Source organism: Poeciliopsis prolifica, unplaced genomic scaffold (assembly GCF_027474105.1).
Source record: "Poeciliopsis prolifica strain line A6 unplaced genomic scaffold, Auburn_PproV2 SCAFFOLD008, whole genome shotgun sequence".
Taxonomy (NCBI): Eukaryota; Metazoa; Chordata; class Actinopteri; order Cyprinodontiformes; family Poeciliidae; genus Poeciliopsis; species Poeciliopsis prolifica.
Genome location: NW_026562383.1, coordinates 7,856,691 through 7,871,254, shown reverse-complemented (window position 1 = coordinate 7,871,254; position 14,564 = coordinate 7,856,691). Strand labels below are relative to the sequence as shown.

General features: G+C 41.1%; 1 protein-coding gene across 1 annotated transcript; it reads left to right on the top strand.

The window, feature by feature from the left end:
* Window positions 1–2,379: 2,379 nt before the first annotated feature.
* Window positions 2,380–14,184, top strand: LOC129362124 (myosin-7-like). Its single transcript, XM_055033477.1, has 39 exons — window positions 2,380–2,398; window positions 2,590–2,651; window positions 2,856–3,066; window positions 3,816–3,959; window positions 4,065–4,221; window positions 4,311–4,338; window positions 4,437–4,542; window positions 4,778–4,870; window positions 5,107–5,170; window positions 5,262–5,360; window positions 5,446–5,549; window positions 5,667–5,805; window positions 5,887–6,005; window positions 6,149–6,298; window positions 6,380–6,550; window positions 6,628–6,937; window positions 7,183–7,262; window positions 7,337–7,542; window positions 7,632–7,755; window positions 7,857–7,993; window positions 8,091–8,346; window positions 8,428–8,670; window positions 8,748–8,924; window positions 9,027–9,172; window positions 9,270–9,360; window positions 9,451–9,840; window positions 9,935–10,061; window positions 10,142–10,260; window positions 10,356–10,552; window positions 10,636–10,819; window positions 11,419–11,584; window positions 11,662–11,786; window positions 11,869–12,177; window positions 12,262–12,465; window positions 12,545–12,841; window positions 12,937–13,041; window positions 13,137–13,232; window positions 13,311–13,445; window positions 13,580–14,184. Exons 3-39 carry the CDS (start codon window positions 2,866–2,868, stop codon window positions 13,598–13,600), a joined length of 5,820 nt encoding a protein of 1,939 aa, XP_054889452.1. The 5' UTR covers window positions 2,380–2,398; window positions 2,590–2,651; window positions 2,856–2,865; the 3' UTR covers window positions 13,601–14,184.
* The last annotated feature ends 380 nt before the right edge of the window (window positions 14,185–14,564 follow it).

The window sequence follows — 14,564 nt, the reverse complement described above, 5'->3', positions numbered from 1 at the left end:
ACTTGGGGTTCCACATTGGAAAAAATAAAGCAACAAAACAAATTGCGTGCCAGTGGTTTGAGACAAAACATGTCCCTGAAGTTGTCACCATCCAGAGGCCAAACATTTATCTCCAAATGTGTCCAAAGCAAGTGCTTGCTACACTTTTTGTTTTAGTAAGCAGAATCTGGCTGCAGACAAATTTAAACTTTCATCACCCTGACCTTATTCTCTCAGGTGTGTCCATCTGTCTTAGTTGTACTGTCCTGGTTCCAGTAGGGGAAATTCAGTAGGTAATTATAATTCTGTCACTAAAGTGGTTGCTGATGGATTGCCTGCTCCATACTGTATGATCTACCACCACAGGCTTGAAACCTGGCAATGATGAACATGTTACAGAGGGAGACATTAACTTACACCAACAGCCAACCCTGTAAATCAAGCAGTAATTGGAAAGCCAATCAACCCAAAGTGACAGTAAGCGACATCCTGTAAATTCATCTCCTGGAGCCACAGTGCAGATGACAGCGATGCTCGTGGGTAAACAAATGAGCTCCGGTACATGTGGAAAATGAAATTAGGTCTATATTAACTTTGCTGCACTTCTCTTGTGTTAGTTCAGTTAGGGTAGTCTCATCAGACAGCTGAGTGCATTTCAAAACTGTAATCTGTCTCTTTCTTTGTTGAACTCAAAGAGGCTTTTTTCCTGTCGCATGTCAGTGCAGGAAATGTTTCACTGTAATTTTCTGACAGCTTCAGTCAGAAAATGTAGTGTCTTTAGTTCTGGAGCTGATTCATATATTTCTCAACAAAACAGATTCACCTGTGGGACACAGAGCCAGCCTCCTTCCTGAGGTGTTTATTAACAGTGAGAAGAAGTGATCTTACTCAACGTAGCTTGTTTTAATGTGAAACCTTGAGGAAAACCCTTCTATCTAAGAAGGGTCTATAGCTTCACCCACTGAGTATTTCAGAGATATGTTTAGAGCTCATTTGACCTCCAGAAGCCTTTATAAGAGGTTTCTGAAGTGTTCTGTCTTCCTCCTGGCAGGATCTTCACACACACTAGAAATTTAGACAATCTAATCCTTGAAGCGCTTCTTCCTCCACTTGACAGATTTCACCGCTGAGAACTGTGGGTTTCAGAGACAGTATTATGGCCACACCATGACTAATGCAACGTCTCTAAAATGAAGCTTGTCTAAATATTGCTCTCCACAGTCATGTTTGAGGAAAGGTTACTTTTAAGCAAGGCACTGTGCATGACAGTTAGTTGAAGACACACTCAAACGTGTTGGGAAACCATCAATTATCAGGTGAGGTAAGGAGGATTAAAGATGAACAAAACAGTAAGTAACAGTAATTTTTTTCACATTTTGTGACATTGAAGCCACAACTTTAATGTAATTACTTAGAACTGCATGCGATAGATCAACACAAATTAATCCATAGCTGTACAATAAAAGGAAAATGATTGGTTGATGCTTCAGCTGACAAAGTATCTCTTTATGTGTCGCAGTATTTCTATTAGAATATGAATTTCAATGCCAGTTTCAAATGCTTTGGCAGCCTCTGATAGGCTTTCTCCAGGATTTCTCTGTACTTATGTGCAGCTCCATCCATTTTCTCATTTGCTCTGATAAACTCTTCCACTCCTGCAGAAAGAAAGCCTCCCCACATCATGATGCTGCCATCACCAAATTTCACAATAAATAAGAGGCTGGTGTGCAGATTCAGTTTGCCACTCCAAAAAGCATTTTTGCACAACAAGCATCTGACCACCATCTGGTCAGATGAGACTAGAAGGTGTCCTGGTTTGAAACTAATTGTTGCAAACTGCAAACTCCTCCTCACAGTTACCCATCAACCACAGAGTCAAAATAATCTACAAAATAAATTTGAGTGATATCCTGGAAATGTACATAAATTTAAACCCTGCATGTCTCCCGCTGCCATGGAACCTGGTTTCTGTTCGTGAGCGGTCCCCACTTGAAAAGAGTATTTTAGACCAGAGGCGACAGGGAAAAGTGCGGCCGAATCCCAGATAGTGATGGAATGCTGCGGTGAGTCATGGACGAGCTATGCAGCAGAAGGTTTCTGGTGCTATTCCCTGAAAAATCCTATTATTTGGACACAGAAGGCAGAACTGAACGGAAAGAGGGCAGCCAGACGTCTGCAGAGCCTCGCCGAGCTCTGTCACAATGATGACTACCACAGGGTGTCCATGTCTGTGTGTGGGGGCACTGTGGCATGTGTTGAAGTGTGCACCTGATGATAACGATGAGTGTGTGCAAGTGTGTGTGGTGCTATCAGGTCAGGGTGGTGCCCTTGGCCTTGTAAGGAGGGTTATCTGGGGTTATATATTTAATCCCTGTCTCTCCTGCAGGTTCAGCAGATGCTTCCTCTTCACCTGCCCTCTGTAAGTACGAACCACTGCTGAGGCTTTCTGTTGGTTTTCATTTGATATTTCATCGAAGTGAAAAACATGCATTTTAGCCAATTACATATATAATGATAGAACAAGACGCTGATGAAAGTAAAATCATTTCAAATCATTTTATACATTTAGGAAGTCATGCCTAGATGTTTAAATGTTTGCATTTCCTGCAGGTGTTTCAGTCACTTTCAGCCGAAAGCCTTGATCTCATCTTTCATCTGAGCTGAGCCCACAGGTAAATTATACTTTCTCACGCTTATAATGATAATTACATCATTTTAATAGAAAATCTCATGTGATTATTTTCTCATTACTACGCTAAATTGTCAATAAATCCCCTTTATAAAGACGTAATCGTGACGAGATTACAGAAGTGTAATCTATTGTGGAAGACATGCCGCTGAGCAAGTACTCCTCAGTCTTTCGTTTGTGTCCACAGTACTGCAGCCATGGGGGATGCAGAGATGTCTGTGTATGGTGCGGCAGCCCAGTACCTGAGGAAGTCGGAGAAGGAGCGAATGGAGGCCTCCACGCGTCCGTTCGACATCAAGAAGGAATGCTTCGTCCCGGATCCGGTGGAGGAGTTCGTGAAGGCGACCGTCGTCAGCCGGGAGGGAGATAAGGTCACTGTGGACACACAGAATGGGAAGGTGAGTGCTTTAGTACATCAGGCATACATAACCTTTATAAATAGTATTAAATAATTCTCTACCATAAATGATTCAGCTGGTGAATAAAACCAGCTGTCAGTGAGTTCTCTGAGATATTTGACCAAAGTGGAATGAGGTGAAGTTGGGGCTGTTAAGAAGGCATTAGCTTTTACTCATTGGTGTGTGTGAGAGTGATATGAAATGTCATGTCCTCAAATAAATGTGAGCAGTAGAGAGAATGAGATTGAAATTAGTGTCGCTCTGCTGCCATCAGGCATTCTCTCTCTTTTTGCTCTACGAAAGTAGAATGAGGCGGTAAAAGATGGTTTAGATGAATGGTGGCCCGTTTATACATTTTTTAGTTTTAAAATGTGTGTGTTTTATTGTGAGTTTATGTGTAACAGAATCACAAAGTGTTTCTATGTGTAAGTCTTGAAAATCAATGTTCGCAAACACTTCAACAATTAGAGCTTGAGCTAAAGACTTTCAGCTTAATTGTGGTAAAATAAGTAAATTTGTGGGGCCCAATACAAATGCATGGAACATTTTTCAGATTTATTTAATCATTTTCTTTTTTCAAAACAATACATCACTATCCTTTCACAAATATGCTCTATACTGTCTTGCTTTATCCCCTAAGATCTCAATAAAGGAGACAAACCAAACGGAGGGACTCTGTATGGTTCATTTTCCAGCCAATGTATGAACACAAGTAAAAGGACTAATGTATTGAACTTTAATTGCGGCAGACTGTTACTGTCAAAGAGGCAGACGTTCTGCAACAGAACCCTCCCAAGTTTGACAAGATCGAGGACATGGCCATGCTGACCTTCCTCCATGAGCCAGCGGTGCTGTTTAACCTCAAAGAGCGCTACGCAGCGTGGATGATCTATGTGAGTAGGCAACAAATAATAAACTTTAATTGTGCATGGCTCAGGAAGTTTTAATTCTATCACCCAAGCCACGGTGACACAGTGTGATTTTCTGTGACCTCTCAGACCTACTCTGGGCTGTTCTGTGTGACTGTCAACCCCTACAAGTGGCTGCCAGTCTACAACCAAGAGGTGGTTGTTGCCTACAGGGGCAAGAAGAGGAGTGAAGCTCCTCCTCACATCTTCTCCATCTCTGACAATGCCTACCAGTACATGCTGACAGGTAAAGGCAATCAATGTCCTAGAGAAAGCATTCTCAATTAGGTTTGTTGTCCTCACTGATGAAAATGTTCATTGAAAACCTTTTGACAGACCGTGAAAACCAGTCAATTCTGATCACGTATGTAAATACACTTCATCTTGATATGATCTAAAATCAATATCTTATTGTGCATTCAGCAATAGATTTGTTTTGCTTGTGTAACTCTGTTCCTGCAGAGGAGAATCTGGTGCAGGAAAGACTGTGAACACCAAGAGAGTCATCCAGTACTTTGCAAGTATTGCAGCTGGAGGTGTTAAGAAAGACCCCAACGCAAAAGACAAGGTACGTGACGAGCTTTTCAAAATAATAAAAACTCAGTCATTTTTCTGGCAAAGCAAAAGTCATATGAGCAAAGGAATAAACTAAAGCTACCCTTCATTTCTCCCTGAAGTAGCAACTGTAAGCAAACCTTGAAATTTAATGAATCTTTTTGAGTTCAACATCACTTGATTGAATTGGAAGTAGTAAGAGGTTCATGGTGGATCTTTCAGTAATTGTAATGTGTTTGTTTGATCAGGGCACCCTGGAGGATCAAATCATTCAGGCTAATCCTGCTCTGGAGGCCTTTGGAAATGCTAAGACCATCAGGAATGACAACTCCTCCAGATTTGTGAGTGCCTACTTTGCATTCTTGATTATTTTTGTGTTATTTATTTAGTGTCCCAATCATGTAAGAGGTTTGTTTTCAACACAGTGACTGTTTTGTAGTTCTGAAACCCTAATTTATTTTAAATTAGGTAATAGACAATATCTTTCCTCCCGTTGTATAAAGACAGAAAAATTCTATATCAACACAAAGCGGGGAGGAAATTTGCAAATTGATAATTTTTTATTTTGTCCTTACAGGGTAAATTTATCCGAATTCACTTTGATACCAGAGGAAAATTAGCTTCTGCTGATATCGAGACATGTAAGTATAAACACCCTTTGGGTTTTACAGCCACAAATTTGGACGGTCTCTTTTTTTCTCATGTTTGCGACTTCTCTCTGGTTGTCTGAAGACCTGCTAGAGAAATCTCGCGTGACCTTCCAACTCAAGGCTGAGCGAGATTATCACATTTTCTACCAGATTCTCTCCAACAAGAAACCCGAAATCCTGGGTTAGCACAGTACAGTAGAAAAAGCAATTAATTATGTTGTAATGTTTTTTTGCCTGATGTTATATTGCTCTTTCTTGTCCTCCAGAGATGCTGCTGATCACAAACAATCCGTACGATTATGCATTCATCTCTCAGGGGGAAACTCAAGTGGCCTCCATAGATGACGCAGAGGAACTGATGGCAACTGACGTAAGTTTCTCCATCTAAACATTAGTTTATGAAAAAGAAACATAATTAAATGGAAATGTGAAACATTTATATGGGTGACAATATGGTTGACTGAGCTGTGACTGTTTTCTTCTTCAGAGTGCCTTTGATGTGTTGGGCTTTACTCAAGAAGAAAAAAACTCTGTGTACAAGCTCACCGGCGCCATCATGCATTATGGCAACATGAGGTTTAAGCAGAGGCCTCGTGAGGAGCAAGCAGAGGCCGACGGCACCGAGGGTGAGAAAAAAACCTCTGTAATTTGTAAACATGCACAAACTTGATGTGTATTCACCATTGCTGTTTGTGTGTTTCTCTTAGATGCTGACAAAGTTGCATATCTGATGGGCCTGAACTCTGCTGACCTCATCAAAGGTCTCTGTCACCCAAGGGTCAAAGTGGGGAATGAGTGGGTCACCAAGGGACAAAATGTTGCCCAGGTAAAAGAAAAGAAACAGCCTTAAAATTGTTTAAGCTGTGAATTTGTCTATAATATCTCCATTTTATTTCCTTCAAGGTAAGTATGCTCTAAACTAAACTTTAACCTTTCTTTTTTAAATGTGGCTGGCTGACCATCTCCCAGGTGTACTATGCTATTGGAGCTTTGTCCAAAGCTGTTTATGAGAAGATGTTCCTCTGGATGGTCATGAGAATCAACCAGTCACTGGAGACAAAGCAGCCTCGCCAGTATTTCATTGGAGTGCTGGACATTGCTGGGTTTGAGATCTTTGATGTAAGTCATCTTATTTGCAAATAATGACCAGATCAACAAGTACTCAAAAGGGAAAAACTAAATAAAAAATTTCTTATTTAGTTCAACACCTTTGAGCAGCTGTGCATCAACTTCACCAATGAAAAACTGCAACAGTTTTTCAACCACCACATGTTTGTGCTGGAGCAGGAAGAATACAAGAAAGAGGGGATTGAATGGACTTTCATTGACTTTGGCATGGATCTGCAGGCCTGTATTGATCTGATTGAAAAGGTGAGAATCAGAATATCAAACACATGGAAATGGTAAAAGGTTATTTGTGTTTCAAACCACTTTTATTTCCCTTTCAGCCCATGGGTATCATGTCCATCCTGGAAGAGGAGTGCATGTTTCCCAAAGCCTCTGATGCTACATTTAAAGCTAAGCTTTATGACAATCATCTCGGAAAATCAAACAACTTCCAGAAACCCAGGATTGTCAAAGGCAAACCAGAGGCCCATTTTGCCCTGGTCCACTATGCTGGAACTGTTGATTATAACATCAACAACTGGCTGGTGAAGAACAAGGATCCTCTGAATGAGACCGTTGTTGGTCTTTACCAGAAGTCAACACTCAAACTGCTTTCTACTCTCTTTGCAAATTATGCAGGAGCTGATTCAGGTATTCTACCATTAGTATTTTGCTTTGTAGAAAATGGATAAGCAAAGCATACTTACATAAACGTAAAATACTAACTCTACAAATTTCACATTTTTCTCTGTTTATACACCTTATCTTTGTACACCTGTTCATAAATATTTATATCCCGTATAACACTTCTGGATAGATGCAAACTACATTTTGTTGCTTTGTGCTTGTGACAGTGCAATGACATTAAAGTTGAATTCTATTCTATTCTATAAAAGCAATATCTGAAGGCAGTGAGGGTAAAAAAGAAAAGAAGAAGAAAGGATCATCATTTCAGACTGTGTCCGCTCTCCATAGGGTAAAGTATTTCCACAAACTTCTTCATTTCTTAAAAATCCAAATTCTACATATTTTTGCATATCCCCATTATAGGAGAACTTGAATAAGTTGATGACCAACCTGAGGTCTACCCACCCCCACTTTGTGCGCTGCATCATCCCCAACGAGACCAAGACTCCTGGGGCCATGGAGAATCCTCTGGTGATGCACCAGCTGCGCTGTAACGGCGTGCTGGAAGGCATCAGGATCTGTAGGAAAGGCTTCCCTAACAGGATCCTCTATGGAGACTTCAAGCAGAGGTATTGCCTCAGTACATCCAAAGGGTATCTTAGTACATCCCAGGAGTTGTACTCTACAAGGTCCTGCTAACAAATATATGATTTCCCAGATATCGTATCTTAAATCCTGCTGCCATTCCTGAGGGACAGTTCATTGACAGTAGAAAGGGAGCCGAAAAACTTCTTGGATCTCTTGATATCGATCACAACCAGTACAAGTTTGGGCACACTAAGGTACCGCCTGTGTTTTCTAAGATAAAAGGGAACAAAGGATATGAGTTACAACATGGACAGGCAATAAAATATAACTTTTGAAAACTAAATATTGTATTTAGGTGTTCTTCAAGGCTGGACTGCTGGGTCTACTCGAGGAGATGAGAGATGAGCGCCTTTCCAAAATCATTACTGCAATTCAAGCCAGGTCTCGTGGTCTTTTGTCTCGCATAGAGTATCAGAGGATGGTGGAGCGCAGGTTTGTTTCATACAACTTACATTGTTCTTTTATATTACGGTTACTTGTGGTCATATTTTCAATAAAAGTGTTTTAAAATATATATATTTTTCAATAGAGATGCCCTATTGGTAATCCAGTGGAACATCCGCGCCTTCATGGGGGTCAAGAATTGGCCCTGGATGAAGTTGTTCTTCAAGATCAAACCTCTGTTGAAATCAGCTGAAGCAGAAAAGGAGATGGCCAACATGAAGGAAGAATTCCTGAAACTGAAGGAGGCCTATGCAAAATCTGAAGCTCGCAGAAAAGAGCTGGAGGAGAAAATGGTCTCCCTTCTCCAAGAGAAGAATGACCTGCAGCTCCAAGTCCAAACTGTAAGAATAACAATATTTCAGAATTTTCTCTGAAGATGTTGCTGAGTCTCCCCTCCCCCACTAATAACTCATCTTGAACAGGAACAAGATAATCTCTGCGATGCAGAGGAGCGATGTGAGGGCCTGATCAAAAATAAAATCCAACTGGAAGCAAAAATCAAGGAGTTGACAGAAAGACTGGAGGATGAGGAGGAGATGAATGCTGAACTGACTGCAAAGAAGAGAAAGCTGGAGGATGAATGCTCTGAGTTAAAGAAAGACATTGACGACTTAGAGCTAACTCTGGCAAAGGTGGAGAAAGAGAAACACGCTACAGAAAACAAGGTACCACAAAGACTAACAAATTAAACCAAAATATGTCAAATAGCTTTGGTTCACACTGAAAACCTTTTGGCCTAAAGGTCAAGAACCTCACAGAGGAGATGGCTGCTTTGGACGAAATCATCGCCAAGCTCACAAAGGAGAAAAAAGCTTTACAAGAAGCTCATCAACAAACCCTGGATGACCTGCAGAGTGAAGAAGACAAAGTCAACACTCTGACCAAGGCCAAGACGAAGCTGGAGCAGCAAGTGGACGACGTAAGATGACATTGAATAGAATCGAAATACAGTAACATGACACTATTCTAAGTGGTATTGTAAAACGCTAAACAGTAACAACAGTTATTTCTTTGTTTTTAGCTTGAAGGATCTCTTGAGCAAGAAAAGAAGATTAGGATGGATCTTGAGAGGGCAAAGAGGAAGCTGGAGGGTGACTTGAAGTTGAGCCAGGAGTCCATAATGGATCTTGAAAATGATAAGCAACAGCTGGAGGAGCGCCTGAAAAAGTATACACCTACTATAAGATTATGTGATGAGTTTAGTCACAAAACACTATTGGTCGATGTTTTTGTAGCCTAAAACTAACAAGAAAAAATCCTGCAGGAAAGACTTTGAAATCAGTCAGCTGAACAGCAAACTGGAAGATGAGCTGGCTATAATCAGCCAACTTCAGAAGAAGTTAAAAGAGCTGCAGGTAAAACCTTGACATTACATGATCATTATTAAAGTTCTACACAAGTTCACAAAGTACTGATGCAAAAAATTTACACCACTCCAATGGTAGGCCCGTGTGGAGGAACTGGAGGAAGAGCTTGAAGCAGAACGAGCTGCTCGAGCCAAGGTGGAGAAGCAGAGAGCAGACTTGGCAAGAGAGTTAGAGGAGATCAGTGAGAGACTGGAGGAGGCTGGAGGAGCCACAGCGGCCCAGATAGAGATGAACAAGAAGAGGGAGGCCGAGTTTCAGAAACTCCGCAGAGACCTCGAAGAGGCCACCCTGCACCATGAAGCCACCACTGCCACACTCAGGAAGAAACAAGCCGACACTGTTGCTGACCTGGGAGAGCAGATCGACAACCTGCAGAGAGTCAAGCAGAAGCTGGAGAAGGAGAAGAGTGAGCTTAAACTGGAGCTGGATGATGTTGTGTCCAGTATGGAGCAGATTGTCAAGTCCAAGGTATGTGTGGTGATCTGATAGCTTTCTAGACAACAACAACCTCTACTAAAAAATACCATGCAAGGACTGTGATATGTGCACAATTTCTTTTCAGACTATCCTGGAGAAAACTTGCAGAACTTTAGAGGATCAAACGAATGAATACAGAACAAAATGTGATGAATACCAAAGATCTCTCAATGACTTCACCACCCAGAAAGCCAAACTTCAAGCTGAAAATGGTTCGTCTTTTTTTCCCACTTAGAAAATTAATGGTTTTCTATAAAGAGGGGTGTACATGTGAACGTTTTGACATCTACAGATGAGCTTTCAAGACAAATGGAGGAGAAAGAGTCACTTATTTCTCAGCTCACCAGAGGAAAAAATTCCTACAATCAACAGCTTGAAGACCTAAAACGACAACTGGAAGAAGAGATAAAGGTGTGAAATCATTTCTGGATAATACAGAATGAATCATATATTGTTTTATTTTACAAAAAAAAGTTTAAGCCATATATAATTTATCTTGACCTCAGGCCAAGAATGCACTAGCCCATGCGGTGCAGTCTGCTCGTCATGACTGTGACCTCCTCAGGGAGCAGTACGAGGAGGAGCAGGAAGCCAAGGCTGAACTTCAGCGCAGCATGTCCAAGGCCAACTCTGAGGTGGCTCAGTGGAGAACCAAGTACGAAACTGATGCCATCCAGAGAACTGAAGAACTGGAGGAAGCTAAGTGAGTACAGCACATTTGAATTTAAGTGACTATACAAAGTTTGAAAGCAGCCAATCCCAATCCTGGATTCTTCTATAATCCAGAAAGAAGCTGGCTCAGCGTCTGCAGGAGGCTGAGGAGGCTGTTGAAGCAGTGAATGCTAAATGCTCCTCTCTGGAGAAGACCAAACACAGGCTGCAGAATGAGATTGAAGATCTCATGGTGGATGTGGAGAGGTCTAATGCTGTTGCTGCTACACTGGACAAGAAGCAAAGAAATTTTGACAAAGTATGTTGGATATTTTCTTTAAAACACACACAAACAAGTCTGGTCCACCATGACATAAAAATAATAACCACATGCATGAGAAAACTCACAAGCACATGGCATAATTTAGTGTGTGATAATTTTTTTTACCAATACATAAGAAAACCAGATTGCTTATAAAACTAGAACAAGTCATGACTCTCAGCTGCCAATCACACTTGTGTACTCACTGCTGAATGTGTTAATGGCAGAGAAACAACTTAACATTATAGTAAAACTTTAATAGCCATCTTTGGTAGCAATGCTAACTTTCGTGCATTCATAGAAGGGTCTCTTATGAAGAACAAGCATATCAGAAAGCAATGGGGAGGGTTTGGTATGAGCAGTACATTCTGGTTAAATGTATAGCAAGCAATACGATACATTATTGTTGCTGCATTATTGTTTAACTTGGATATATTTAACTGCTACATGATGAAACTGTAAATAACTTCTGGATAAAAAACAATGATCATTATATTTTCACATAATGATGCTTTTTTCCAAAGAAAAAGAGTATTAGTAGAAAATGTAAAGTGTCAAATGAGATTTTACATCCTGATTTGAATCTCAATGTCCAGGTCTTGTCAGAGTGGAAGCAGAAATATGAAGAATCTCAGTGTGAGTTGGAGAGTTCTCAGAAAGAAGCCAGATCATTGAGCACTGAACTCTTCAAACTTAAAAACTCTTATGAAGAGTCTCTTGAACATCTGGAGACCATGAAGAGGGAGAACAAGAACCTACAAGGTAATACATCACTGAATGTAAACTTACAAATGTAAAAGAGGCAAGGTAAAAGTGACGGGATGCACTTTCATTGACAGAGGAAATTTCTGACCTCACTGAGCAACTTGGTGAAGGTGGGAAAACCGTTCATGAGCTGGAAAAAGCTCGAAAGCAGCTGGAGCAGGAAAAAGGGGAGATTCAGTCTGCGCTGGAGGAAGCAGAGGTGAGATTATAACCAACTTAGGTTAATACATAGCTTAAAATAAAAGTCAAATTTCAAACCAGACACTGCATCTGTGTCAAAGGGTTCCCTTGAACACGAGGAAGGCAAGATACTGAGAGTTCAGCTTGAGTTTAACCAGATTAAGAGTGAAATGGAGCGTAAACTGGCTGAGAAAGATGAGGAAATGGAGCAGTGCAAGAGGAACCTGCAGAGGACAATCGACACCCTGCAGAGTTCTCTTGAGGCCGAGTGCCGCAGCAGGAATGAAGCCCTTCGTCTGAAAAAGAAGATGGAGGGAGACCTCAACGAGATGGAGATCCAGCTTAGCCAAGCCAACAGGCAGGCGGCTGAGGCCCAGAAACAACTCAAGTTGGTTCATGCACATCTGAAGGTAAACTAAAACAGAAGAAACTCACTTTCAAGAGATCCTGTGAAAATATATGTATGTGCTCACGGTTAATGCCATTCTGTAAAGGATTGCCAAATTCAGCTGGATGAGTCGGTTCGGGCCAACGATGATTTTAAAGAGAACATGGCCATTGTTGAAAGACGCAACAACCTGCTTCAGGCAGAGCTGGAGGAACTGAGGGGCGCTTTAGAGCAAACCGAACGAAGCCGCAAACTTGCTGAGCAAGAGCTGCTGGATGTTAGTGAGCGGGTGCAGCTACTGCACTCACAGGTGAGACTACATCTCAAAGGCAACAATACTTCCTACATGAACTAATACCTCATAAATATCTCATTTTGATATCATGCAGAACACCAGCCTGATAAACCAGAAGAAGAAGCTGGAGGGTGACACAGTCCAGCTTCAATCTGAAGTGGAGGATGCACTGCAGGAATGCAGAAATGCTGAAGAGAAGGCCAAGAAGGCCATCACTGATGCTGCCATGATGGCAGAGGAGCTGAAGAAAGAGCAGGACACCAGCGCTCACCTGGAGCGCATGAAGAAGAACATGGAGCAGACCATCAAAGATCTGCAGCACCGTCTGGATGAAGCTGAACAGATCGCCATGAAGGGAGGCAAGAAGCAGATCCAGAAGCTCGAGTCAAGGGTGAGCACATCTGTTTTTGCACATATGTACTGAAAATACATAATATATTTGCAAATAAACAAAATACAAGAAAATATGCACAAAACGTTCTTAAGGTGCGGGAGCTAGAAAACGAAGTAGAAATGGAGCAGAAGAAAAGCAGCGAAGCTGTGAAAGGAGTCCGTAAATATGAGCGCCGCATCAAGGAGCTGACCTATCAGGTGTGCTGAATTCCATATCCAGTATCCAACAAAGCTATTCAAGGGTCATTCAGCAGCAGTTTGATATATTAACATCCTCTCTCATCCATCTGCAGACTGAGGAAGATCGAAAAAATATCGCCCGACTGCAAGACCTGGTGGACAAACTGCAGCTGAAAGTCAAAGCTTACAAAAGATCTGCGGAGGAGGCTGTAAGTGTGAAGATGTGTCAAAGTATTTATGTAAATTCTTCAATGAATATTTCTGTTCCCTGTTTTATTTTCAACCAGGAGGAACAGGCTAACGTTCATCTTTCCAAGTTCCGAAAGCTGCAGCATGAGCTGGACGAGGCTGAAGAGAGAGCTGACATCGCCGAGTCTCAAGTCAACAAGTTGCGGGTCAAGAGCCGTGACTCTGGCCCCAAGGTAGGAAGCATCCAAATTTTATCAAAAAACTTCCACGTGCTATGTACACTTACAGTGCGCTGAGGCCACACTAAGCTGAATACTAAATGGCTGTTTCTCTTTTTCTCTCTCTCCAAATTTGGGGGCTGCAACAGAAAGGGTTTGATGAGGAGTGAATCGTTGGAGTCTGTGGAAATATTTCTGCCTGCCGTGTATTATAGATCCCCTTCACTGTCACTGTTCACATCCTGTAGTCCAAATAAAACCACATTAAGAAGTGCAGTCCACACATTCTTGTGTTTTTTAATCTTATCCTGAACAATGTGTTGAAGGGAAATGAGAAAGCACTTTTCAAATTTTTAATTAGACATAAGAAATTGATATGTGGGATGGCAAACAAAGCTCTCAGTATGAAGCTGCTTAATATAGACTAGGATAATTAGTTTTTCTTTTACACAATTATAAGTTGGAATAGAACAGAAATAGCCTTGGTTGTCCATAGTCTAGAAATTCCTCAAATATGTAGTCTATTTTGAAGTATAAATATAAAAATTATCACTCACAGCACGATGACATCACTACCATACTTGACGTTTTTGGATTAATAATAAAAGCCAGGTCCCTCCTCCAAAACCAACATATTTAAATTGATATTAATATTTGTTTGGGTGTCTGCATATATTTGAGCTTCTGTTGTTGATTTTCTCTGTGTTCAGTTGTGTCCTAAAATGCCCAAATTTAATAAAAACGTTCATGTACATGGTGTGTGTATGTAAGCTTTTTATTAGTGATGATCGGGTTTGGAGATGATGCAACAGGAGGGCAAGGTATAGACTTAAATTGGAAAAAAATAGGGACACGGTATTTAGTGCAAAATGAAAAACTGAACTAAAAACTGAAAAGCTGTGGAGCAGATATAGTTAAGAGACAAAGCAAATGTCCTACTCTAAAATTAGAGTCAACTAAAGCCCAAAAGCTTGAGCAGAGGTCAACAATAAACCAGTGCTCATGAGTAGATCCACCATAAATTCACACATGATCTCTTGCAGCTGGTCACTGGATCACGGTTAAAATCTGCATGCTCCTATGGAGAACTGGACAGGAGTTCTTGGATTCAGTACAAAAAAAAATCTATTTCCA